At 39.0% G+C, this 23,672-nt stretch overlaps 2 protein-coding genes and 1 long non-coding RNA gene across 4 annotated transcripts; all 3 read left to right on the forward strand.

Annotated features, from left to right (window-relative positions):
* Positions 1-639: 639 nt before the first annotated feature.
* On the forward strand, positions 640-3,224 carry LOC139190348 (uncharacterized). Its single transcript, XR_011574524.1, has 5 exons — positions 640-862; positions 946-1,105; positions 1,211-1,279; positions 1,969-2,027; positions 2,983-3,224. It is a non-coding gene; the product is annotated as an uncharacterized lncRNA (long non-coding RNA).
* A 338-nt stretch (positions 3,225-3,562) lies between these two features.
* Positions 3,563-14,065, forward strand: LOC103414597 (sucrose synthase 2-like). Its single transcript, XM_029091152.2, has 15 exons — positions 3,563-3,758; positions 3,859-3,991; positions 4,220-4,371; positions 10,049-10,241; positions 10,499-10,617; positions 10,720-10,936; positions 11,099-11,194; positions 11,293-11,466; positions 11,662-11,778; positions 11,886-12,052; positions 12,315-12,539; positions 12,694-13,015; positions 13,094-13,338; positions 13,420-13,558; positions 13,805-14,065. Exons 1-15 carry the CDS (start codon positions 3,694-3,696, stop codon positions 13,832-13,834), a joined length of 2,394 nt encoding a protein of 797 aa, XP_028946985.2. The 5' UTR covers positions 3,563-3,693; the 3' UTR covers positions 13,835-14,065.
* Positions 14,066-17,960: 3,895 nt separating this feature from the next.
* Positions 17,961-23,460, forward strand: LOC103430775 (probable acyl-CoA dehydrogenase IBR3). 2 transcript variants are annotated; one of them, XR_003767853.2, is made up of 18 exons: positions 17,961-18,205; positions 18,304-18,438; positions 18,648-18,788; positions 18,926-19,057; positions 19,211-19,396; positions 19,614-19,691; positions 19,804-19,914; positions 20,161-20,259; positions 20,369-20,486; positions 20,614-20,882; positions 20,993-21,187; positions 21,488-21,630; positions 21,812-21,896; positions 21,977-22,186; positions 22,436-22,588; positions 22,792-22,896; positions 23,035-23,284; positions 23,404-23,460. XR_003767853.2 is itself a non-coding variant. In XM_008368918.4 (17 exons), the coding sequence occupies exons 1-17, from the start codon at positions 18,095-18,097 to the stop codon at positions 23,224-23,226; spliced, it is 2,463 nt and encodes an 820-aa protein (XP_008367140.2). In that variant the 5' UTR covers positions 17,961-18,094; the 3' UTR covers positions 23,227-23,460. The 2 variants fall into 2 exon arrangements, 1 of the variants encoding a protein (XP_008367140.2); XM_008368918.4 differs by having other exon boundaries at positions 23,035-23,460.
* The last annotated feature ends 212 nt before the right edge of the window (positions 23,461-23,672 follow it).

Below are 23,672 nucleotides of genomic sequence, written 5' to 3' on the forward strand. Positions count from 1 at the left end.
ACGTATCTCTAATTAAAAAAAATTAAAAAAAAAAAAAAAAACTTCCCACTCCCACATTCTCTATCACTCTCTTTCTCTTTCCTTCTATTTCAAAAATAAAAATAAAAAATTTTCTCACACACTTTATGTGTGCCCATATGCTAGTATATATTTAAAATAACTAATTCGATCGTATACAATAAGGCTGTATATCGCATAAGCATAACCATATATTGGAAATTTGGAAGTAGCTAGTTTAGGTATTCTAGTTATAGTTTGATCCAATAATCTTTCATATTAAACATCGAAAAGTACAATTGTGCTTCTCAAATTTTACAGACTACTCGGAGTATATGCCGATAGGAATCAACATATTTTTATGGAAAACTGTTATTAACACTCTAAAAATTTCATTCTACACTCCTCACAAGTGTATTTTTCTTTCCAATTATAGAAAATTTGAAGTGCAAAATTAGATTTGTGGAGTATCAATAACAATTTCCTTTTTAAATTTTGGGACTATAAAACTTTTTAGGTTCTTCATTACCAAAAAAATATGATATCAATACTGTCACAGCCCGTCCCGGAATTTTAATTCCGAGGACATGAAAAGACGAAAATGCCCTTAAACGGGACTAAGGGGCGAAAATTTAACAATTTGGATTGAGTTGGACATGTGGGATCCCCACACCCCTCAATCCTCTCCCTATTTTCTGCATACTGTCTCTCTCTCTCCTCCCTCACGAATCTCTCTCTCTCTGTCACTCTTCTTCTCCGTTCGAACAAACCAACCACAAAACAACCTTAAACTTCCACCAACGACGGAGTTAAGACCACCATCGAACTCCTGGAGACTCCACGATCACGTAGACACCAATTTCAGGTAAGTTTTACTTCGGAAAACCTAGATTCTAAACTCCCCATGAAAGTGCACTGTTCATGATCTTCGAATTGACTTTGTTTTAGGACAATCCAAGCTCACAGTGAGCTTAGTGAGGTTCCAAGGAAGCTCGGAGTGCTTCGTTGGAAGTTTTTGGACGTAAGAACACGGAGATCGATAAGTTCAAAGTTTGGCCGGAGCTTTCGAGGAATTTTCCGGCGAATCCCCGGCGAGTTAGGCGTCGAGGTAGGTATCAATCTCTTCGTCTCGTCAAGTACTACAACTTTCCTTTTTGTTTCACTCAATTTCGTTGAGTATTGAAGAAGTTATACTCATTTGAAAAATACCCAGTTTCCGGCGACCTCCGAGGCTTTCGAGGCAGTTTCCGGCCAAACTACGGCGAACTAGGTGTTGGGAAAGGTACCATTCTCTTTGTCTCTTCAAGGGCTACAACTTTCGTTTTTGAAGCACTTGATTTCGTTGAGAAATGACAAAGTTATGGCAATTTGAAAAACTGTTCAGAAAACGGCCGCCGGAAAAACCAGTCCGGCGACCCAAGGAAGAAGAAGGTGCTACAGTAAAAAAATAAATAAAAATAAAATTATTTTAAAAATATGTCGACGTCCGTGACGTCGAGTAGATCACCGTGGTATATTCATATACCCAATTTGAGCACCGTATGAGAAAGTTATTAAGGATTGTTGGTTAGGTGTTCGAATAACGTTTTATAGTTTTGGTGAAAATGTGAATTGATGATCCGACCGTTGGATCGTCACCAAACTTTGATACGTTGTAATACGTAATATTTGAGGATTATTGGAACTTACGGATTGGGAATCCGAGTTACGGATCTTCCGGAATTGGAATTGTAAGTCCATAATATAAAATGTTAACCGTCACTTAGTTTTGGAAATTGACGGAGATCCGACCGTTGGATGGTAATGAAATTTTAGGATGTTGTCCTAGAGGTATAATGTGGACCTCTGGAAGTTATGGATTTAAAATCTGAGGGGTGGATCTTCCGGATCAATCTACGTAGTGACGTATTTTATATAAGTTATATATTCTATCGATATGAATTCTGAGGTTGGAATTGATTATTGTTTTAGGCGCCGATCGTCATGACGCCTTGGCGTATTGTGCTAGGGAGTTGTAGGGCGAACTCCAGGTGAGTGGGCAGTTTTGTTTTCCGTATATATATATATATATACTTGACGTTTCCCAGAAATTGAATTGAAATGAAAATATGTTTAAAATGAAATGCATATGAGTTATGTGGAAAAACGGGAAGTGAAATACCATGCATAGAATTGATATGAAAAGTATATAGAAATGTGAGTTGAAATGCCATGCATGAATTAATATATGATGCAAATGTATGAATTGGTGCGGTGGACGCACATGTAAGAATTGATTTATGATGCATATGTATGAATTGGTGCGGTGGACGCACAGGTAAGAATTGATTTATGATGCATATGTATGAAATGGTGCGGTGGACGCACAGGTGGGTATTTAATTACTGTTATGATGATGATGATATATATTGAGCTCAAATCCTGCACCATGGTTTAGTGCTTATAGTATTCACCGCATCGCACGCTCGCCTTGGATCCAAGTAGATGCTAGTCGTACAGTCCACGCGGAGTGGGTACGACAGACCAGTCGCGAGAGTGTTAGTGAGATTCCGACTGGTGGGTGACCTTAGATTATGTGCACAGATGATTTATGAGAAGCACTAGAGCGTAACTTGTGTGCAGAAGGCCGGACGGGTCACAGAGGTGACTCCGGTAGAGTGATAATGATAGATTTTGAGCTCTAGGTTCAACCGTACAAGGCTATTAGAGGGCCTCCGGTTGATTACTTTCTTGCACCTGATATGATTATTGTTGATGCATCCATACTTAACTGTTGAATTAGACATGGCATGGCATGATTGATAAAGAAAAAAATGTTGAGTTAATGAATTAAAGTATTGAGAATATATATGTATAATTATATTTTACATTTCTGGGAAAATATACAGGTTTTACGGAGAGGGGTTACAACGTTTTGAAAAATGTTTGGATTTGGAAAAGAATTGTTTTACTGACCCACTCAATTTTGGTTTTGCGCCCCTCCAGGTTCAGGAATCACAAAGGTGTGGTGACTACGAGGAATTCGACGGTGTTCTGACAGATTGGACAAAATTAGGACTCACCTTCGGGTGTATCAACTTATAAATTGTATAATTAAAGCTTCCGTACTGTGCAAATGGTTACGTCACTCTCACGTGACGGCCAGCATGCCCTCCTTCGGGACGGGGTGTGTCAAATACACTTTGTTAATTGTTTCAAATGAATATCGATAAGTTTTTTAATTTTAATTGTGGTAATTTTACACAAGGCATATAAATGTTGTTTTTATTCCCGGTCAAATGATTCGGGTGGTTTTTTTGTAACCCAAAAATTACCTTAGAACCCGTAATTTAATAAGGCCCAAATGCAGCCCAGTTCACAGCCATAGAGATCTCCGCCTCGACGCCAAAAACTTCCGTTATGATTTCAAATCGCGAGGGAAGAAGTGTCAGGACTCCTCCAGAGGCATGCATGCAGCCGCTGAAACACCGACAGGTGCCCCGTCACATTTATCACCCTTTCACTCCTCTCTCTCTCTGATCACAGCAAAACAATGGCCGTTTTTGTTTCCTTCCTCCCCTCTCGCTTTCCTCTTTCCCTATTTATATTTGCTCTGCGCCCCTCCTCTCCTCCTCACCTTCGCTTTCACCTCTCTCCCTTTTCTGATTTGCTCCGCCGTCAACCTCTTTTGTCTCGCCGGAGCCTCCAGTCACAGCCATGCGCAACACCATTCAGGACACCCTCGCTGCTCACCGCAATGAGCTCGTTTCTCTTCTCTCCAGGTACATATTTCTCTCTCTCACATTGCATTTCAAATGGAGGGTAATTTGGGTTGGAATTGAGTGGGGTTTTGAGAAAGTTGATGTTTTGTTGTGTTGGAAGGTATGTTGCTCGAGAAAATGGGATTCTGCAACCCCATCAAATGATAAACGAGCTCGAAAACGTGATCATGGAGGATGAAGGCATGCAGAAGCTCAAAGATAGCTCCTTCAGCAAAGTCTTACAGTCTGCTCAGGTCAATTTCCTACAATTATTGCTACTGTTTTTTTTCTTTTTCCTTTTAGGATGTTGCTCTATTATCTGTTTGTTTGCTGAGAAATTGACAAATAAATGTTGCAATTTGAAGTTACAATTTTTCATTATTTGGTACCAAGAAAGCAGAAATCTTCATTCTGCATGGCTAGTGAAAGTCGCATTTGCTGTTCTGGTTTTCTGAGTTTGGTCTATGCTTGTATATATCTAGGAAGCAATTGTCCTGGCACCTTTCGTGGCTTTTGCCCTTCGTCCAAGGCCTGGTGTTTGGGAGTATGTTCGAGTTAATGTGTATGAACTTAGTGTGGATCATTTGAGTGTTGCTGAATTTCTTCGGTTCAAGGAAGAGCTTATGGACGGAGAGTGAGGGATCTCCTGTCTTAATCTTTGTTACTGAATTTTGTAATTTATGCCTGTTGTGCTAGGATAGCACCAAACCCGTTGGAACCAACTCAAGCTAACCCACAGGAAATTTATCAAATTAAATGCAAGAACAAAATATTAAAGAACACCAAGATTTTAACGAGGTTCCTCAACAGTCAGTGTAACTGGAGTACGTCCTCGGAGCAGTAGGAGCTCACCCAATAATCCACTATCAACCAAATGGGAGTTTAAAAAGTGTTGGCAATCTCACAACCCAAATAACCCAATACACCCAATAGCTCTCACACACCACATAAACAAATAGAGAAAGAAATATAATGAATAATTTCTTCTCTATACATATAGCTCAAAGCTATTACAACAACAACTACTTTGGTGAATGATTACTAACCAAATGAAGCAGCAGCTTCTTTTTTTCTGTTTGGGCACTTTCCTTCTCTCGGCAGCTCACTCTTTTCTCTTCTGCTCTCTACACAAAAATGAGCCCTCACTCTCTTCTCTTCTACCCGAAACAACAACAATAATTATGGTAATAAAAAAACCACAAAAGAAAAAAAAACATCATCATGATGCCTCCTAATCATGATGTTTTCTCATCATTTTGTCTTTCACCTTTTTTTTCTTTAGATTTCTTTATTAGCCGAAAGGTGATGGCTTGTTTTGGCCATAATTCAACAATCTCCACCTTGGCCAAATTCCGAAAACGCCATGATAAGCCAACCAACACAATTGACCCAAAAAATCACTCCCAAACACTAGCAAGAGAACAACTCATGCCGAGCCAAATGCTCCCAAAAAACTCCTACTGCTCAACGCCTTCTTTATATAGGCATAATGTGAGCCAAGTTCAAACAGTGAACAAACTTGGCTACACCAACAACCTTAGTCAACATATCAGCGGGGTTGTCTTTAGTTGGAATCTTCTGGAGAATGATTTCCCCTTCACCAACAATTTCACGAACAAAGTGATAACGCACATCTATGTGCTTGGTCCTCGCATGATGAACCTGATACTTAGCCAAATAAATGGCATTCTGACTATCACAATGTACCTCCACCTGCTTCTGATCAACCCCCAAATCTCTAATCAGCCCATGTATCCAAATGGCCTCCTTTATAGCTTCAGCAACTGCCATATATTCAGCCTCTGTAGTAGACAAGGCAACAGACGACTGCAAAATGGACCTCCAACAAACTGGTCCTTTAGCCATAGTAAACACATAGCCTGTAGTAGACTTCCTTCCATCCAGATCACCTGCATAATCTGAATCAACATAACCAATTGCAAAATGACCAATACCAGAGTCATCCCTCTCAAAGCATAAACCAACATCTCGAGTACCATGGAGATATCTCAATATCCATTTAGCTGCTTGCCAATGCTCTTTACCTGGATTATGCATATATCGACTCACCATGCCAACTGCATGAGCAATATCCGGTCTAGAGCATACCATTGCATACATCAAACTACCAACCAAATTTGCATATGGTATATTTTTCATTTGCAGCTTCTCTTTATCAGTTTTAGGACACTGTAGAGAACTCAATTTAAAATGAGGAGCCAAAGGGGTACTAACCGGTTTGGTTGAATCATGAACTCCAAACTTCCGAATCAACTTCTCAAGGTATTGTCTTTGATTCAAACTGACCAAACCCTTCTCTCTATCTCTAGTGATCTCCATGCCAAGGATTTTCTTTGCTTCACCAAGATCCTTCATCTCAAACTCATTCTTCATTTGTTTCTTCAATTTCTCAATCTCCTCAACATTCTTTGAGGCAATCAACATATCATCAACATATATCAATAAATAAATGAAAGACCCATCTTGCAACTTCTTGAAGTACACACAATGATCATATTGACTTCTAGAATAATTTTGGCCTCTCATAAATTTATCAAACCTCAAATACCATTGCCTTGGAGATTGCTTCAAGCCATAAAGCGATTTCTTCAATTTGCAAAACAAATTTTCCTTCCCTTTCACTATATACCCATCCGGTTGACACATATAGATCTCTTCATTCAAATCACCATGTAGGAAAGCCGTCTTCACATCGAGTTGCACAAGCTCAAGATCATATTGTGCAACAAGAGCTAACATAATACGAATTGAGGAGTGCTTCACAACTGGAGAAAATATTTCATTGTAGTCAATGCCCTCCTTTTGTGCATACCTTTTAGCAACTAATCTTGCTTTAAATCTCACATTGCTTTTCTCATCAGCATCTTCCTTCTTGGCATACACCCATTTGCAACCAATAGCTTTCTTGCCCTTAGGCAATTTAGCTAACTCCCAAGTCTTGTTCTTCAAGAGAGAATTCATCTCATCACCCATGGCATTGCACCACCTATTCTTCTCCTCACTCTCAATAGCTTCCTCAAAATTGGATGGAATCTCTTCAGTGATAATAGGAAGAGCAAAAGCAACATAATCACTATACCGAGCTGGCTTGGTAATTTGTCTCTTTCCTCTGTTCTTGGCAATAGACTCTTGAGGTGAAACTTGTTCTTCAACTTGAATAGAATCTTCAAGTTCAACTTCTTCAACATCCTCATGGCCTCCAACTTCTTCACTTGTAGTGGTTTCGACATCAGCGGAAATAGGATTTGAAGTACCAGAGGCAACTTTCTCAAGCTCCACCTGTTGGACATCTTTCACATTTTTCTCAGAGTCTTTGAACATACTTTCTTCATCAAATGTCACATCTCTGCTGATTACAAGTTTTTTCATCTCTGGGCACCACAACCTGTAACCTTTGACACCACTACTAAAACCAAGAAAGATAGCCTTTTTGGCTCTAGGATCAAGTTTATTTTTAGTCACATGAAAATAAGCAGGTGAACAAAAAATACGGATATAGTCATAATCAGAAGAAGATTTTCCAGTCCATACCTCCATTGGTGTCTTACCCTGAATAGCAGCTGAGGGTAACCGGTTGATGATGTGACATGCATAATTAACTGCTTCTGCCCAAAATGACTTGCTTAAACCCGACTGAGACAACATACATCTAACCTTCTCAAGCAAGGTTCGATTCAATCTTTCTGCAACTCCATTTTGTTGTGGAGTTCCCCGAACACTGAAATGTCTCACAATTCCTTCCTCTTTGCAAACTTTAAAGAAAGGATCGGATGTGTATTCACCACCATTATCCGATCTCAAAATCTTAATCTTTCTCCCAGTCTGGTTCTCAACCATTTTCTTCCAACCCAAGAAAATGCTTAACACCTCACTCTTGTGCTTCATAGTGTAGACCCAAGACCTTCTTGAATAATCATCAACAAAGGTCACGAACCAATGTCTACCACTCAAAGAGGGAGTCTTTGTAGGACCCCAAACATCCGAATGCACATAATCAAGAATGCCCTTCGTCTGATGTACAGCAGTACCAAACTTCACTCTAGTTTGCTTCCCCAAGACACAATGCTCACAGAAATCAAGCTTACAAGTCGTGGCACCTTTTAGAAGACCTTGTTTCACAAGCCCTTGTAGAGCTTTCTCACCGGCATGGCCTAATCTCATATGCCACAATCTAGTAGTATCTGAATCAGATGTGCCCATATTTTCAGAGACTACAGATGCTTCACCTGTCACAGTGCTTCCCTGCAATAAATACAAATGGCCACATCTAGGAGCTTTCATCACAACAAGTGCACCATAAGTAACTTTCAATGTCTGTCCATCTGAATGAAACCTGAAACCCTTGGATTCCAAAGTACCCAAAGAAATAAGATTTTTCTTCAAATTCGGTACATACCGAACACCTGTCAACTCTTTAACCATGCCATCATGCAACTTCAAACGAACTGTACCAATCCCTTTTGTTGTGCAAGGATTGTCATCTCCTATGAACACAACGCCACCATCAAACTCTTTCAAGCTTGAAAACCAATCCTTGTGAGGAGTCATATGATGAGTACAACCCGTATCCAACACCCACTTAGTAGCACAATCAAATGATGGGGAAGTGGTTAAAGCAAAATCAGAAAAATCTGTTTCAACCTCAGCAACATTAGCTTCAGAACTTTCTTTGCCTTTGGTCTTCAATTTAGGACAATCATTTTTCCAATGGCCCTTATTACGACAAAAGGCACATTCATCCATTTCCAAAGGTTTTCTACCTTTAGAGTTTCCTCTAGGTCGAGACTGTGATTTTTTTCTGCTAGAAGATGATCTTCTCTCCGATGATCTACCTCTAACAAATAAAGCTTCAGAGGTACCATCATGATTTTTATCTCTATGCCTCATTTCATAATTCATCAAGGCATTTGACACATCTTCAAATTTCACAGTTTCTTTACCATGCATAATAGTGGTAACAAAATGCTCATAAGAGTCCGGCAAGGAATTCAACAATATTAAGGCCTTATCTTCATCCTTAATATCCTCATCTAAATTTAACAAGTCGGCAATCAACTTATTAAAAGCATCAAGGTGTCTAATCATTTTTGTACCTTCTTTGTATTGGAAGCGGTAGAGCTTTTTCTTCAAGTGTAGCCGGTTCTCTGCACTCTTTGTCATATACTTGTCTTCCAATTTTTGCCACAACACACTTGCTACCGTCTCTCGCATCACAAAATACTTCTGAGTTTTTGCAAGGCACAACCGAATTGAAGAGCAAGCCCATAAATTTAATTTCTCCCATTCCGGCTTCGACATAGCTTCCGGCTTCTCTCCCAAAGCGGCAAGTAGATCTTGTTGAGCCAACACATCTTTGACCTCACATTGCCACATCCCGAAGTTGTTTGTGCCATCAAACTTTTCCACTTCGAACTTTGCATTTTGCACCGTAGTTCTTGCAAACCCGGAGGTGCTTCCAAAAGGATTCTCATCTTGCCCGTCTGACATCTTTGGCAACTAGACAGTACCCAAGAGCAACCAGTGCTCTGATACCAAATTGTTGTGCTAGGATAGCACCAAACCCGTTGGAACCAACTCAAGCTAACCCACAGGAAATTTATCAAATTAAATGCAAGAACAAAATATTAAAGAACACCAAGATTTTAACGAGGTTCCTCAACAGTCAGTGTAACTGGAGTACGTCCTCGGAGCAGTAGGAGCTCACCCAATAATCCACTATCAACCAAATGGGAGTTTACAAAGTGTTGGCAATCTCACAACCCAAATAACCCAATACACCAAATAGCTCTCACACACCACATAAACAAATAGAGAAAGAAATATAATGAATAATTTCTTCTCTATACATATAGCTCAAAGCTATTACAACAACAACTACTTTGGTGAATGATTACTAACCAAATGAAGCAGCAGCTTCTTTTTTTCTGTTTGGGCACTTTCCTTCTCTCGGCAACTCACTCTTTTCTCTTCTGCTCTCTACACAAAAATGAGCCCTCACTCTCTTCTCTTCTACCCGAAACAACAACAATAATTATGGTAATAAAAAAACCACAAAAGAAAAAAAAACATCATCATGATGCCTCCTAATCATGATGTTTTCTCATCATTTTGTCTTTAACCTTTTTTTTCTTTAGATTTCTTTATTAGCCGAAAGGTGATGGCTTGTTTTGGCCATAATTCAACAATGCCGAGTCTTTCAACTTACTTATCTGGAGAACTAGACAGTTTTTATTTGTTCTTTCAATTCAATTATACATTACTGCAGTCTTAAAATGAAATCATTGTCCTAGGTGCAACGATAAGTATGTGCTTGAACTTGATCTGGAGCCATTTAATGCATCATTCCCTCGACCAACCCGCTCGTCATCAATTGGAAATGGGGTTCAATTCCTTAACCGTCACTTATCTTCAGTTATGTTCCGTAACAAAGAAAGTTTGGAGCCTCTTCTCGATTTTCTTCGTACACACAAACATGATGGACATGTAAGTTTGAGTAAGATATGGGCTTTGCATGAATGATCATTTCACCTTTTCAGTTATCATGCTAATTTTTTTTGGCCCTTTGGTTTATTTTACTGGTCGTCTTTCCTTTTGCATTCAGATTTAGTGTAAGCTTTTGGTTTTGTATATTTTCCTTGACCTAAATCCACATAAAGCCATACTTGAAGTAATATGACAGTAAGGTTGTGAAATAATCATACCTTTGGACTGAATGATATTAGTTCCAAAATTTTGTGTAGGCAATGATGCTAAACGATCGGATTCAGAGCATACCCAGACTTCAGTCTGCTTTAGCAAAGGCAGAGGAATATCTTTCCAAGTTCCCGCCAACTACATCATATTCTGAATTTGAATTTGAGTAGGCAAATCATCTAATTTCAACACTTTGATCTCCACTCCTATAGAGGGATAATATGATTGCTTTAGCCGGTACCTTTAATCTTCTTTATATTTTGTGCAGCTTACAAGGAATGGGATTTGAGAGAGGGTGGGGTGACACAGCACAACGGGTGTCAGAGATGGTGCATCTTCTCTTGGAAATTCTTCAGGCTCCAGATCCCTCTACCCTGGAAAATTTTCTTGGGAGGATCCCTATGGTGTTCAATGTTGTCATAGTGTCGCCACATGGCTACTTTGGCCAAGCTAACGTCTTGGGTTTGCCTGACACTGGAGGGCAGGTACTGCTTGCTTTTGACTATTTAACATCCATTTGTTTGTTTTGGGTTCTTCCTTTCCTACATCTTTATATTTGTCTGCTAGAATATCAATAGGTCCAATAGTTTACGAATCTTCTCGTCCTAAACCCATGAAAATGTTTTTTCTTTTATTACTGATGGCAGGTTGTTTATATACTGGATCAAGTGCGTGCCCTGGAGAGTGAGATGCTTCTTAGAATACAAAATCAAGGATTGGACGTTATTCCAAAAATTCTGATTGTAAGTTCGCTTAAACTGAAAGTTCATGCTATATTAGTTGACATAAGGTGTTGTGTATATTTTATACTGTGTCCTGTTCGTTTACTTGATGATGGTAGGTTACCCGACTAATACCGGATGCAAAAGGGACAACATGCAACCAAAGATTGGAAAGAGTAAGTGGTACAGAATACACACATATCTTGCGGGTACCTTTCAGGACTGAGAATGGGATACTGCGGAAATGGATTTCAAGGTTTGATGTGTGGCCTTACTTGGAGACCTTTGCAGAGGTAAGCAGTCGAAAGTATATAACTTGTTTTCTTTTTCTTTTTGGGTGTGCTCTTGTTTAATCTCCCCTTATTCCTTTTTCTGTCCCCTTTTTCACTGCTCGAGCACTTCACTTTTATGATGCACGCTGTTGGGTTCTTAATAACTACTTACGGATTATATAACACACTCTTTTTCTCTTATTGTGCGATTTCTAGGATGCCTCGAATGAAATTGCCGCTGAGTTGCAAGGTGTTCCAGATCTAGTCATTGGAAACTATAGTGATGGAAATCTTGTTGCAACTCTGTTATCTTATAAACTGGGAATCACACAGGTGAATTTTAGTTTTTTATTCATTATTTCAGATGCAACACATAGAGTGGTGGCATAACAGTGGGCATATATTGGAGTTAACTTGTCAAAACTGAATTCTCCATGTAGTGCAATATTGCTCATGCATTGGAGAAAACAAAGTACCCAGATTCTGATATATTTTGGAAGAAGCATGAGGATAAGTACCATTTTTCAAGTCAATTCACAGCCGATCTCATTGCAATGAACAATGCAAATTTCATAATCACCAGTACATACCAAGAGATTGCTGGAAGGTTAGATTGTTCTTCTAGTTCTTTGGGAACATGAATTGACTATATTGTTCGTCTAATTCTTTTTAATCTCCATTTTTTAATCTACGACCTGGTTTTTCACTTGAAATATAGTCATACGATATAAGTTTCGTTTATGGTTTACAAATTCAAAGACTTGTCTGTCACAATGAAGTTGCAGCACGTGGGCCATTATTCTTCTCCCTGGATTCTAGTCACTTTTGTTTCTTGGACTAAACATTAATATTCTTGTTCATTATCTCAGCAAAAATAACGTTGGACAGTATGAAAGCCACACTGCCTTCACTCTTCCTGGGCTGTATCGAGTTGTTCATGGAATTGATGTTTTTGATCCCAAGTTCAATATCGTCTCCCCAGGAGCAGATATGTGTATATACTTTCCATATTCTGACAAGGAAAAAAGGCTTACTGCTCTACATGGGTCAATTGAAGAACTCTTGTATGGTGCCGAGCAGAACGATGAGCATATGTGAGTATCTTCTAATGTTTAAGTAAAGAACTTCTGATAAACAATTTAAGCCTCTTTTGAGTGGCATTGAGATTTTATAGATATCAGGGTTGCAACTTACATGTACTTCATTTTCATCACTCAATCCTCTGATACTCGTTTGATGGTGATGCAGTGGGCTGTTAAGTGACAGATCAAAGCCTATTGTCTTTTCCATGGCAAGACTTGATAGAGTGAAAAATTTAACTGGACTTGTTGAGTGCTATGCTAAGAGCGCCAAGCTAAGAGAAATGGTAAACCTTGTTGTGGTTGGTGGTTACATGGATGTCAAGAACTCTAGGGATAGAGAAGAAACTGCAGAGATTGAAAAGATGCATGACCTCATTAAGAAATACAACTTGAGTGGTCAGTTCCGATGGATAGCAGCACAGATGAACCGTGCTCGTAATGGTGAGCTCTACCGCTACATTGCAGACACAAAAGGCGTCTTTGTGCAGGTATGTGAAGTAGATATATGATGGTTTATTCTAGTATTATAATTCCATTTTTTTAACCCATCTTCTTATCCTTTTCAGCCTGCTTTCTATGAAGCTTTTGGCCTCACCGTGGTGGAAGCCATGACCTGTGGCCTTCCTACTTTTGCAACTTGTCATGGTGGCCCTGCTGAGATCATTGAGCACGGTTCCTCTGGGTTCCATGTTGATCCGTATAACCCTGATCAAGTGGCTGAACTTCTGATTGACTTCTTTGATCGGTGCCAGAAGGAACCTGGCTACTGGGAAAAGATATCTCAAGCGGGACTTAAACGAATTTATGAAAGGTTTCATATTTTTTTGGCAGACTTTTGAAAAGACAATCTTTGTCAACCTCAGTGTAATTAATCTCAAGCTCAATTCTGTAGGTACACTTGGAAGATATATTCAGAGAGGCTGCTCACATTAGCTGGGGTTTATGGCTTCTGGAAGCATGTGTCTAAGCTTGAGAGGCGAGAGACAAGGCGATATCTGGAGATGTTTTACATTCTTAAGTACAGAAATCTGGTTAGTAATCTTATAATATCCTTCCTAGTATTACTTCATGCACAAAATGGCACTGGCATTCCATAGATTCCGTATAACTCATGAATTAGTTTTATTTAATAATATAACTGAAAAAAACTTATGAATTGATTATTTACTGCACCTTGCAGATTCGACTCTTATATGGTTAAAGAGAGTTGATTGAATTGAAATGATAGAGATCTCTTTCCCTGATATGCTGCTGACCGCATTTTGATCATCTTTCAGGTGAAGTCCATTCCGCTGGCCGTTGAATAGCAGCATTGAACTGTAATATGTGCCAATGAAGCTGTCTGTCTGCTTGTTATCGCTTTAGTATGCATTTGTTTCTGGTGTTGCCGATCCTGTCTAACTGCTATGGACAGGACCTTGTTATTTCTTCTCGTTTGGTTTAAGATGTTGTCATTTCCCATGGACCTTTGTAATGTGTGGTAAAAGAAATCCGAACGTCGTGCTCTACCTTTAATAAGTTGATATTTTGGTACTGAATCTCTGAGTTTATGGACTTCTGAAATTTCACTCCTTCCAGTAGTCTTTGACACACTCCAATCAATGTTGGTTTCATCAACATTAGATGTTTATCTTGTGAGACTGCGAATTTGAATCATGTATTAGTTAATGAAAAGCGTTTTATATTATATACAGCGAAAAACATAAAATGCTTCTAGATTATGCAAGTGCTTCTTTGATCGATGCTTTTCTGGAAAGCACTTCTAGAAAAATCACTCTAAAAGGTGTTTATGAACAAACGTATAAAAATAGTCTCAAACGGCCTAGAAGGACAATAGAAACATCTTTCTGATTAACAATCTTTTGATTAAAAATATTGAAAATTCCTGTTTATTTTTAAGGATCAAATTACACATACATCCAAATTATTAGACTAAATTCTGGAGAGAGGATAAGTTAAGTTTTTTATTTATTTTAGAGAGAGGGACAAAACTTATCTATATAGCAGAAATGTGGATCGTTTTCTTAATTACTTTTACATTTATAATTTTACCCTTCTATAATTATAATTAAAAAATAATTCTCTATCTCCTTGTTTGTACTGCTCCTTTATCTCTTCTCCTTTTTCTTTTTCATCCTTTTCTCTACCTCTTTCTTCTCCTTCCTACCCTTTCTCTCCTTCTCTCTTTATCTTAACAACTTAACACTTTTAGTTCTAAATAAAATTAAGAATTAAAACAAACAATGAAAAATGCAAAAACGAAACATGAAGAATTAAAAATATAAAAGAAAATCTCTATCAACGAACACCCTAACCTTGGCAGGCTCCTATGACCCAACCCCACCATCAACCACCCCACGGTCTCTTTATTTATATTTTAGGTATTTGTCAAATTTTCACGAACTTGTAATGAGCTGTTAATTTCTTCATGAACATTAATTTTAGCTTATTAGCCCCATACTTCTATAATTGGCCATCCTCCTAAACTTTCATTTTAGTCAATTACCTTTCTAAATTTTTATAATTAAGTGTTTGCCTTGACCAATACTTAAAGGGTCGACTTCCATGCTTATTTATTGTTGTTTAAGGGGAGAAAAGAGGTTGACAATAAAAAGGGAGATAACGAGTTGACAATGACTTCGAACTGATTTTGATGTCTTTTAATATTAAGACCTGGTGGGATCATGGGATTTTGCGGTTGTCCTTGTTTTGGGTTTTTTGGGCCAACGAGGTTGTCCCTGTTGAGTTGCACTGCATTGTCTTATTTGGTGTGTGAGGGTCATGGAATCGTGGAATTGGCAAAGGTTTCACGTTTGTTTTTCTTTTTTTTTTTCTTTTTTTTTTTTTTCGGAAAAGCATAATTTAGTTTTCATTTTTCATCCAGACTGTTTTCATAATATTGGATCCTCTGAGATTGAAGCAAAGGATAATAAGTGCATAAATTTTATTTGTCTATAATATAATTCAAGAAAAAATTAGTAACACCTTAAAAGTTTGGAAGAAGGGGAATTTGGGAATAGCAAACTCTCTACACTTCTCAATCCCAATGGTATCAACCAATGGAACACGGCACAAGTCCCCAAATTCCTGTGAAGATTTGGTCACTCACATCTAGGACTTGAATTGAACACTGGGGTTTTTTGTTACTTAAATTCTTCCTTTGAGGGTCTCACAGTGAAAACTGGATTTTTGGGTTGCAGCCGGTGGGCTGGGCTGTGGTAGGGTTGGTATTTTTTTGTCTTTTTATTTTTTTTATTTTTTTATAATTTCAATTCTATTTAGAAGTGTTAAGTTGGGAGTTGATCATACCCTTTATCACAGTGGTGAAAAAGTATTATGCCCTTACATGATGGTGTGAGTTCGAATTTTGTCGGTGACTCACTTAACATTTAAGGAACTAACGCTATAATTGGGAGTTGATCACATAGATAGACGTCAATATTCAAAATACGACGTATAATGTGATCACATATATAGACGTTAATATTCTAAATACGACGTATAATATGATAATACATTAAATCATTATAATAGTAGAGCCCACCGTACTGGTAAAATGTCCCTTTTTGACGTAATGTACCCAAATCGATATATCCTTTTTGTTTTTTTTTGTCAAATGATAACTTTTATTAAATTCTAATAGAAACGTTCACATCTTCAGTAAGAATATTAAATAAAAACTCTGGACCAAGAGCATCCCAACGGAAATCACCTCCATGCGAGGCAACATATGAGGCTACAACATGAGCAACGACATTTCCATTTCGCTTGACAAACACAAACCTCACCCCTCCTAATTGAGACGCCAAATGGTCAATATCATGGATAAAATACTCCAAAGTAGCATCTACCACATATTCCCCATTAAGCATACTAATTATCACTTGAGAGTCAGACTCAATCTCCACTTCATCACAACCCATCCCAATACATACCATTAACGCCGCACGAATCACAGCAGCTTCTGCCTTCACCGCATTATTGAAAAATAGGCCTCATTCCACACCTTCCGCTTGCTGCAATTCGACAAAGTCCCTCATAACCCTCCCATATCCTTGTTTGAGTGTCTTCCCACACCATGCACCGTCACGGTTAATCTTCAGCACACCATAATTTGGTCGCCTCCATCGAATTGATTGTCTAGCAAAGATAGCACCATCCCCATCCTCACAATGGACAACTTGCTTCTTAGAATTATGGCATGCTCTGAATTCAATAATTTGTTGCCTCACCAAATTAACCCCCTCCATGGGATTAGTCAACACTCCTTTAAACACCATCTCATTTCGACTTTTCCAAATTCTCCACATAACAAAAACACACTCCTGCAAAAGCTCCTCTTGTCTATCTTCATCATGAAATCGAGCATATAACCCTTGCCAAGACACAAAAATCTTGCCTTGTGATAGACTTTATGTCTAGTTGTAAAGAGCAGCAGTACCACAACACACAGCTGAACTTGCATTCAAAAAACAAATGTTGCTCCATCTCCTCTGATGCTTCACACATAACACATGAATTGTCCACTCACATTTGTCGTCGAAGAAGATTAACCCGCACTGCTAAGGTTTTGTTGCAGCAACACCAAATAAAAAACATCATTTTATTTGGCACTACCAACCTCCAAACATTCTGCCAACAACGGTCGACCTCGGCCCGCCGACTACTACCCCTCGTCCCTTTCCTATCAAGTTCCCCATTTTTCTGCATCTCTATGGCAACTCCATACCCCGTACGAACGGTATAATCCCCGTTTCTAGAATAATGCCATATGACTCTATCCTTACACCCCGCTAAACTTATTGGTAAACCAAGAATAAGATTGCCCTCCTCCTCCTCAAAACAACGCCGAATCAAGTCTACCTTCCAAGCCCCCTCCTCTGAATCAATCAACTACCTCACCATCACCGACATCTCATTATGTTTTGATCAAACTCTAGAAGTGTGAGGCTGTGGAAGCCAAGGGTCATGACTAACTCGAATAGACCTACCATCACCAACCCGCCATGTCATACCTCTGTCCAGTATCCCCCTCCCCTGAATGATGCCCTTCCACCCCCACAAGGACCTTCTGCCCAGCTTAGCCTCCATAAACGACCAATCCGGAAAATATTTTGCTTTAAGAATTTGTCCTAACAATGTACTAGGATTATGCAATATTCGCCACCTAATCTTCGCTACCCAATTTTCGCTAAATAAGCTAGGTTAAAAGACAATACGTCCCTAAACCCAAGCCCTTCCATCTGCTTCCTTCTTTCATTTTCTCACAAGAGATCCAATGCATCGCCATCTTTGTCCTTTCTTCCTTATTTCGGTATATCCTTTTCTCACTCGCGTTTCGTCCCTACTGCCACGCGCCCTCTAAATTCAACGCACCTCGTAAAACGGCCACGTGCATAAATCCCTGAAAACCAGGGGCGAGTACCTTAATTCTGTACTCGAGAGCGTGTAGTTTTTCCTGGTGCTTTGATGTAATTATCGTTGAATTTCGCCTGAGCCAGAGCAGACGAAGGAAAAGAAGACTGAAACGACACCATTTAATTCGAAAGGTTTGAACTTTGTTCGAAATGGATCATGGCCGTACGCCTCTCGATTTCGACCTCAACGCCTTGCTATCCTACGCCTCCGCCAACGTTCATGGCTTTCCCCCCTCTCCCTCCAATTTCACTATCTCTAAGGTTCTCTCTCTTGCTGTGTGTATATAGGTGTATATATATGTATTGTGTGCATGCATTTTCTGGATTTTGATTTCGGATTGTGAATTACGAAATGATAGTTCGGGCATGGACAATCCAATCCGACTTATAAGGTAGAGACAGGATCGGGGGCGTCTCTGAAACGCTACGTTTTGAGGAAGAAGCCGCCGGGGAAGTTGCTCCAGTCTGCTCATGCCGTCGAGAGAGAGTTCCAGGTCAGATTTCCTCTTCTCTCCTTGTTATTTTCTGACTCAACAATCCTATCTGCTCTGTTTGGTTGGCTAGAAATTGTAGGAAAAGTAGTTTTTTTTTTTTTTGTGTGACTGATGTTGCTTAGTAATCAAAATTAAAGAATTTATGTTAGATGATTTGCTGTTGGCTGAAAAAGGTTCATTTTTTTAATCCTTTCTGTTTCGAATTACAGGTTCTTCAGGCATTGGGTACTCATACACTGGTTCCGGTTCCTAAAGTTTACTGTTTGTGTACCGATTCAAGAGTTATCGGAACCCCCTTTTACATCATGGAGTTTCTGGAAGGGCGCATTTTTCTCGACCCCAAGCTTCCGGTACCAATTTACTCTGTCAAGTTATCTTAATGTTCGTATTAAATTGGTGTTATAGATTTAGTGGCGGTTCATTTTTTGTTTTGCCCTATTTAAATTTGATTATTTGATTATTATTTGTTAAATTTGCTTTTGATCAGGGTGTAGCACCTGAGAGGAGGAGGCTACTTTACCAAGCAACTGCAAGAGCTTTAGCATCCCTACATTCTGCTGATGTTGATGCCATCGGTCTAGGAAAATATGGGCGTCGTAACAACTATTGTAAATGGCAGGTGCATAAATTTTGTTTTCTGAATTGAATGCGAAAATTTACTTTATATGCTTGTATAGTTGTATTGAAACCTAATATATGCTTAAGGGAGCTGTATATCAATATTAGTTTTCTTATAACTTGGAGGGGATTACGAATCCTATGCTTTTCTTAGGTAGAGAGGTGGGCAAAGCAATATATTGCCTCAACTGGTGAGGGCAAGCCCAAGAGAAATCCGAAGATGTTTGAGCTGATTGATTGGTTGCAGCAGAATATTCCTCTTGAAGATTCTTCTGGGGCAGCAGCAGGCTTAGTTCATGGGGACTTTCGCATTGATAATCTTGTGTTTCATCCTATTGAGGTTTGGTACTTCAAGAGCCTTATTCACTTGTGTGCTTACATGGATATACAAATACACGTGCTTGTTCGTGTTCTTGAAGTCAAACATAGAGAACATTTCCTTATCAATCTACTTCTTTTCTGGACTCTAAATCTTTTGAGGATGATGCATTTCAGTCATCAAAAGTTATGTCCAGTGACAAAAGACAAACTCTCTCTAATTGACTCTTACTGTGCAGGATCGAGTGATTGGCATTCTCGACTGGGAATTATCTACTCTTGGAAATCAAATGTGTGATGTTGCTTATAGCTGTTTGGTACTTGACCAATTTTCAAACTTAACCCTTTGGCTTGCGGATAGTGGAATAATTGTATTATCATGGGCATTTGCCTTTTTAATAATTTATTACTACTTTCAATCCTTTGCAGCCTTACATCGTGGACATTGTGGCTGAAGTTGGTGAAGGTTTGGAACACACTGGGGTTCCAGAAGGGATTCCTTCTCAGGCAGAGTATGTAGCAGAATACTGTTCTTCATCGGTAAGTCAACAGTACAATAGCATGGAAGACAGTAACGCATGTGCTCTTTTTCGTACTCTGGCTAACTTACATTTTCTTTGTTTTTGGTAATTTATGTATTTATGAGAAGTTGTCAAAGGCGTTAAGAATAATATAGATAGGTGTTAATGCTGATGCTTGTGCAATAGATTGTTCTTTGGGTAGTTTATTTTCTGTTTTTAATTGATTCTATGTAGTGAGACTTACAATGGAAATGTGGCAATGCAGGGAAAGCCATGGCCTTTTGCTGAGTGGAAGTTCTATGTTACCTTTTCTTTATTTCGCGGGGCATCAATTTTTGCAGGGATATATAGTCGATGGATTATGGTAACTTCTAAAGCAATTGTTTGACATTGAATTTTTAGTTCAGCGCAGAACACTTTTGTCAAGGGATGTTGAAAAAAAGGAGTTAAGTGATAGGTGCATTCCAATGCAGGGTAATGCTTCTGGAGGAGAGAGTGCCCAGTATGCTGGGGACAGAGCAAATTTTATGATAGACTACGCATGGAAATTTATTGGACGAGAATCTGTGCTTCCCAAAAATCCTTCATCAGGTAAGCTATGCCATCTAACAATTTTGTGTTCCTTGAAATACATGTTTTCTGTATATGGATCAATTTTTTATCAGTTTTCAAACATAATGACTTGCAAGAGTACTGACATACCAAATTGTGGCCTAAGGTGCTTTCGTTGCTCAAGACTACTTGAAAAGATTTGGACAAGAGAGTGATGATCAAGGATTTTCAAAAGGGGGAGGGAGGTTTGTCCCCAGTAAAAGGGTTATGGAATTGAGAAACAGGTTGACAAAGTTCATGGAAGATCACATTTATCCCATGGAACAAGAATTCTACAAACTTGCTGAGTCTAACTCACGTTGGATGGTTCATCCAGGGGAGGAGAGGTTAAAGGAGCTAGCAAAGAAAGAAGGTCTCTGGAACTTATTTATACCTGTATGTGTCTGCTGTTCACTTTTCCAAGTTTGGCAACTGGTTTATTGTATAATGCAGAATAATTATCTTTCCAATGGAAATAATTGGTTTCTACCTTTGTACTTGTGAAGTTTGATAGTGCTGCCAGGGCCAGAAAATTAATTTTTGATGGAAGCAATCATCTTCTATCGGAGAATCCCTCCAATCGCTTATTGGGCGCAGGTCTTACAAACCTTGAATATGGATATCTTTGTGAGATCATGGGTCATTCAGTTTGGGCTCCGCAAGTGTTCAATTGTGGTGCACCTGACACAGGAAATATGGAGGTATGAAAGCTTTTAGATTACCAACTGCTTACAAGTGACAGACAAGTGTTACCACCGTTTTTCTATCTGGAAAAGCATCTCTTGATCCTATGAGGTCATTGTCTAGAGGATGATTTGGGGAAAGATTAATAAGTGCTTCTTTTTTGGGATTGCTTAGTTTAATGATATGCAGATGAACTTATTTTAATAGTGCAACGGTTAAACTTTATATACTCTTTTGTGAAACATGTCTGGCCTTTTGCATGATTTATTTAAGGGAGTTTTATTAATGATCTGTTCTACACTTAACTTTTGCATTAGGTATTGTTGCGCTATGGCAGCAAGGAGCAGCTACTTGAATGGCTTGTTCCATTGCTTGAGGGGAAAATCCGGTCAGGATTTGCAATGACGGAACCCCAAGTTGCATCCTCTGATGCAACCAATATTGAGTGTTCTATTAAAAGGTGACTTTAAGCAGCATCTATGGTGATGGCAGTGTCCTCTTTCTCAAAATTATACAGGAAATGCATCTCAAATCACAACATTTTCATCCAAGCTTCTTCACGGTTACTTGCAATCACTCCTTTTAAGTTTCTGCCAGACATATATTTAATATTTTTGTTTGGCTCTGAGTTTTATGTACAGACAAGGAGATTCATACATCATCAACGGAAAGAAATGGTGGACAAGTGGGGCTATGGATCCGAGGTGTAGAGTTCTTATAGTCATGGTTAGTTCTTGCATGCCATTTAATTATTCGTTCAATTCAATGTTAATTTTATTAATGAAGGTTATCTGAATACTATGTAGGGGAAAACCGACTTCAACGCTTCAATGCATAAGCAGCAATCTATGATCTTAGTGGATATTCGAACTCCAGGTGTACACATAAAGAGACCACTTACGGTTTTTGGCTTTGATGATGCACCTCATGGGCATGCAGAAGTATTATTTGAGAATGTACGTGTCCCAGAAAAAAATATTCTACTGGGAGAAGGACGCGGGTTTGAAATCGCACAGGTATTGTTCTTCGTTGCTGTGTGATCAGCTAGTGTCCTTTTAGGAGCTTATGGCATTTGTAGTACCACATGCTGATGTGTAACCATGAATTAGTTTCATTTCTGAGATGCCTTTCTTGAATTAAGAGATGATTCTTAGCTTCAGATAATAGGTGGCCAGATATTGGTTGTGACTGAACGTATCATAGGTTCACTGTGTAGTATCTTCGAATTGCTTTAGTTATTAACGATAACTTAAAAATTCTTGCAGGGTAGACTAGGCCCAGGAAGGTTACACCATTGCATGAGACTGATAGGAGCTGCCGAGCGTGGGATGCAGCTAATGGCTCAAAGGGCTCTTAGTAGAAAAGTGTTCGGAAAGTTGATTGCTGAACAAGGCTCATTTCGTTCAGACATTGCAAAGGTATGATGATTTTGCACCCTTTAATAGCGTAACTGAGAAACTTTCGTTTCTAATAATAGAGACTAATTATGCAACTGAGATAAATCAGACTTCAAGCCTTTCCAGCCATTTAAATGATTTAAGAAGTGATTTTTAGATTCATCTCTTAGACACTTGGTATAAGAATGTCGGCACTCTTTCCTAATCGGCATTCTGTGTTTCAGTGTCGAATTGAGCTAGAGAAAGCCAGATTGTTGGTTCTGGAGGCAGCTGACCAGCTTGATAGACTTGGAAACAAAAGGGCCCGAGGAACTATGGCAATGGCAAAGGTACGTACAGGCTGTAAAATTTTAACTTTTTTTTGGGGGGGGCGGTTGGTTTGTTGTAGTGTTCTTTTAACTGTCAAGCAAAATGCATTTATATACACCAATGTGTACTTGTATCTACATTTGTGTCACCTGGAGCAGGTAGCAGCCCCAAACATGGCGCTTAAGGTACTTGACATGGCAATGCAAGTGCACGGTGGTGCTGGCTTGTCTTCCGACACTTGTCTGGCGCATCTTTGGGCCACAGCAAGAACGTTGAGAATCGCAGATGGTCCAGATGAAGTCCACTTGGGTACTATTGCCAAGTTAGAACTACGGAGAGCCAAACTCTGAATCTTTCAGAGCAAACTTTCAACTAAACAAGATCTTTTTGTCTTTCATAGTCGAGTGCGTGCAAGTCGTGTGCTTCGCCCGACAGCGCTTTTTCCCAATAGACACTGTTTCAAACATACAGTTGATATATAGGATCAATAATGTACTCCTTTTTACATGTGTAGGAGTAATAATCTTGTAGATGACAAAATAAACCAAAAACATTGAATACAAAGAAAAACCATTCATTCTTGATTCTTCTGTCCTATGTTGTCCAATTACCAGTACTGTTTCTCCTATTCAGTAAATCCTACGAATTTACTTTTACCAGTTCATAAAACAGCTTCATTTCACCCTTATGGTTAAGATTACAAGCGATATTATTGGTAAAAGTTAGATTAAGAGGATGGGAATGGTTTGAACCCAAAACGTAGTGATTGAAGTGAAATTCTTGTTCACCACTAAGT

The sequence above is a fragment of the Malus domestica genome, chromosome 13 (assembly GCF_042453785.1).
Source record: "Malus domestica chromosome 13, GDT2T_hap1".
Lineage (NCBI taxonomy): Eukaryota > Viridiplantae > Streptophyta > Magnoliopsida > Rosales > Rosaceae > Malus > Malus domestica.

Coding starts and splice junctions, on each gene's coding strand:
- LOC103430775 (XM_008368918.4), top strand. CDS start 18,095: ATGGATCATGGCCGTACGCCTCTCGATTTCGACCTCAACGCCTTGCTA. Junction 20,883..20,992: donor TCTGGAACTTATTTATACCT/GTATGTGTCTGC, acceptor GTACTTGTGAAG/TTTGATAGTGCTGCCAGGGC. Junction 22,187..22,435: donor GCGGGTTTGAAATCGCACAG/GTATTGTTCTTC, acceptor AAATTCTTGCAG/GGTAGACTAGGCCCAGGAAG.
- LOC103414597 (XM_029091152.2), top strand. CDS start 3,694: ATGCGCAACACCATTCAGGACACCCTCGCTGCTCACCGCAATGAGCTC. Junction 3,992..4,219: donor AAGTCTTACAGTCTGCTCAG/GTCAATTTCCTA, acceptor GTATATATCTAG/GAAGCAATTGTCCTGGCACC. Junction 13,016..13,093: donor CAAAAGGCGTCTTTGTGCAG/GTATGTGAAGTA, acceptor TATCCTTTTCAG/CCTGCTTTCTATGAAGCTTT.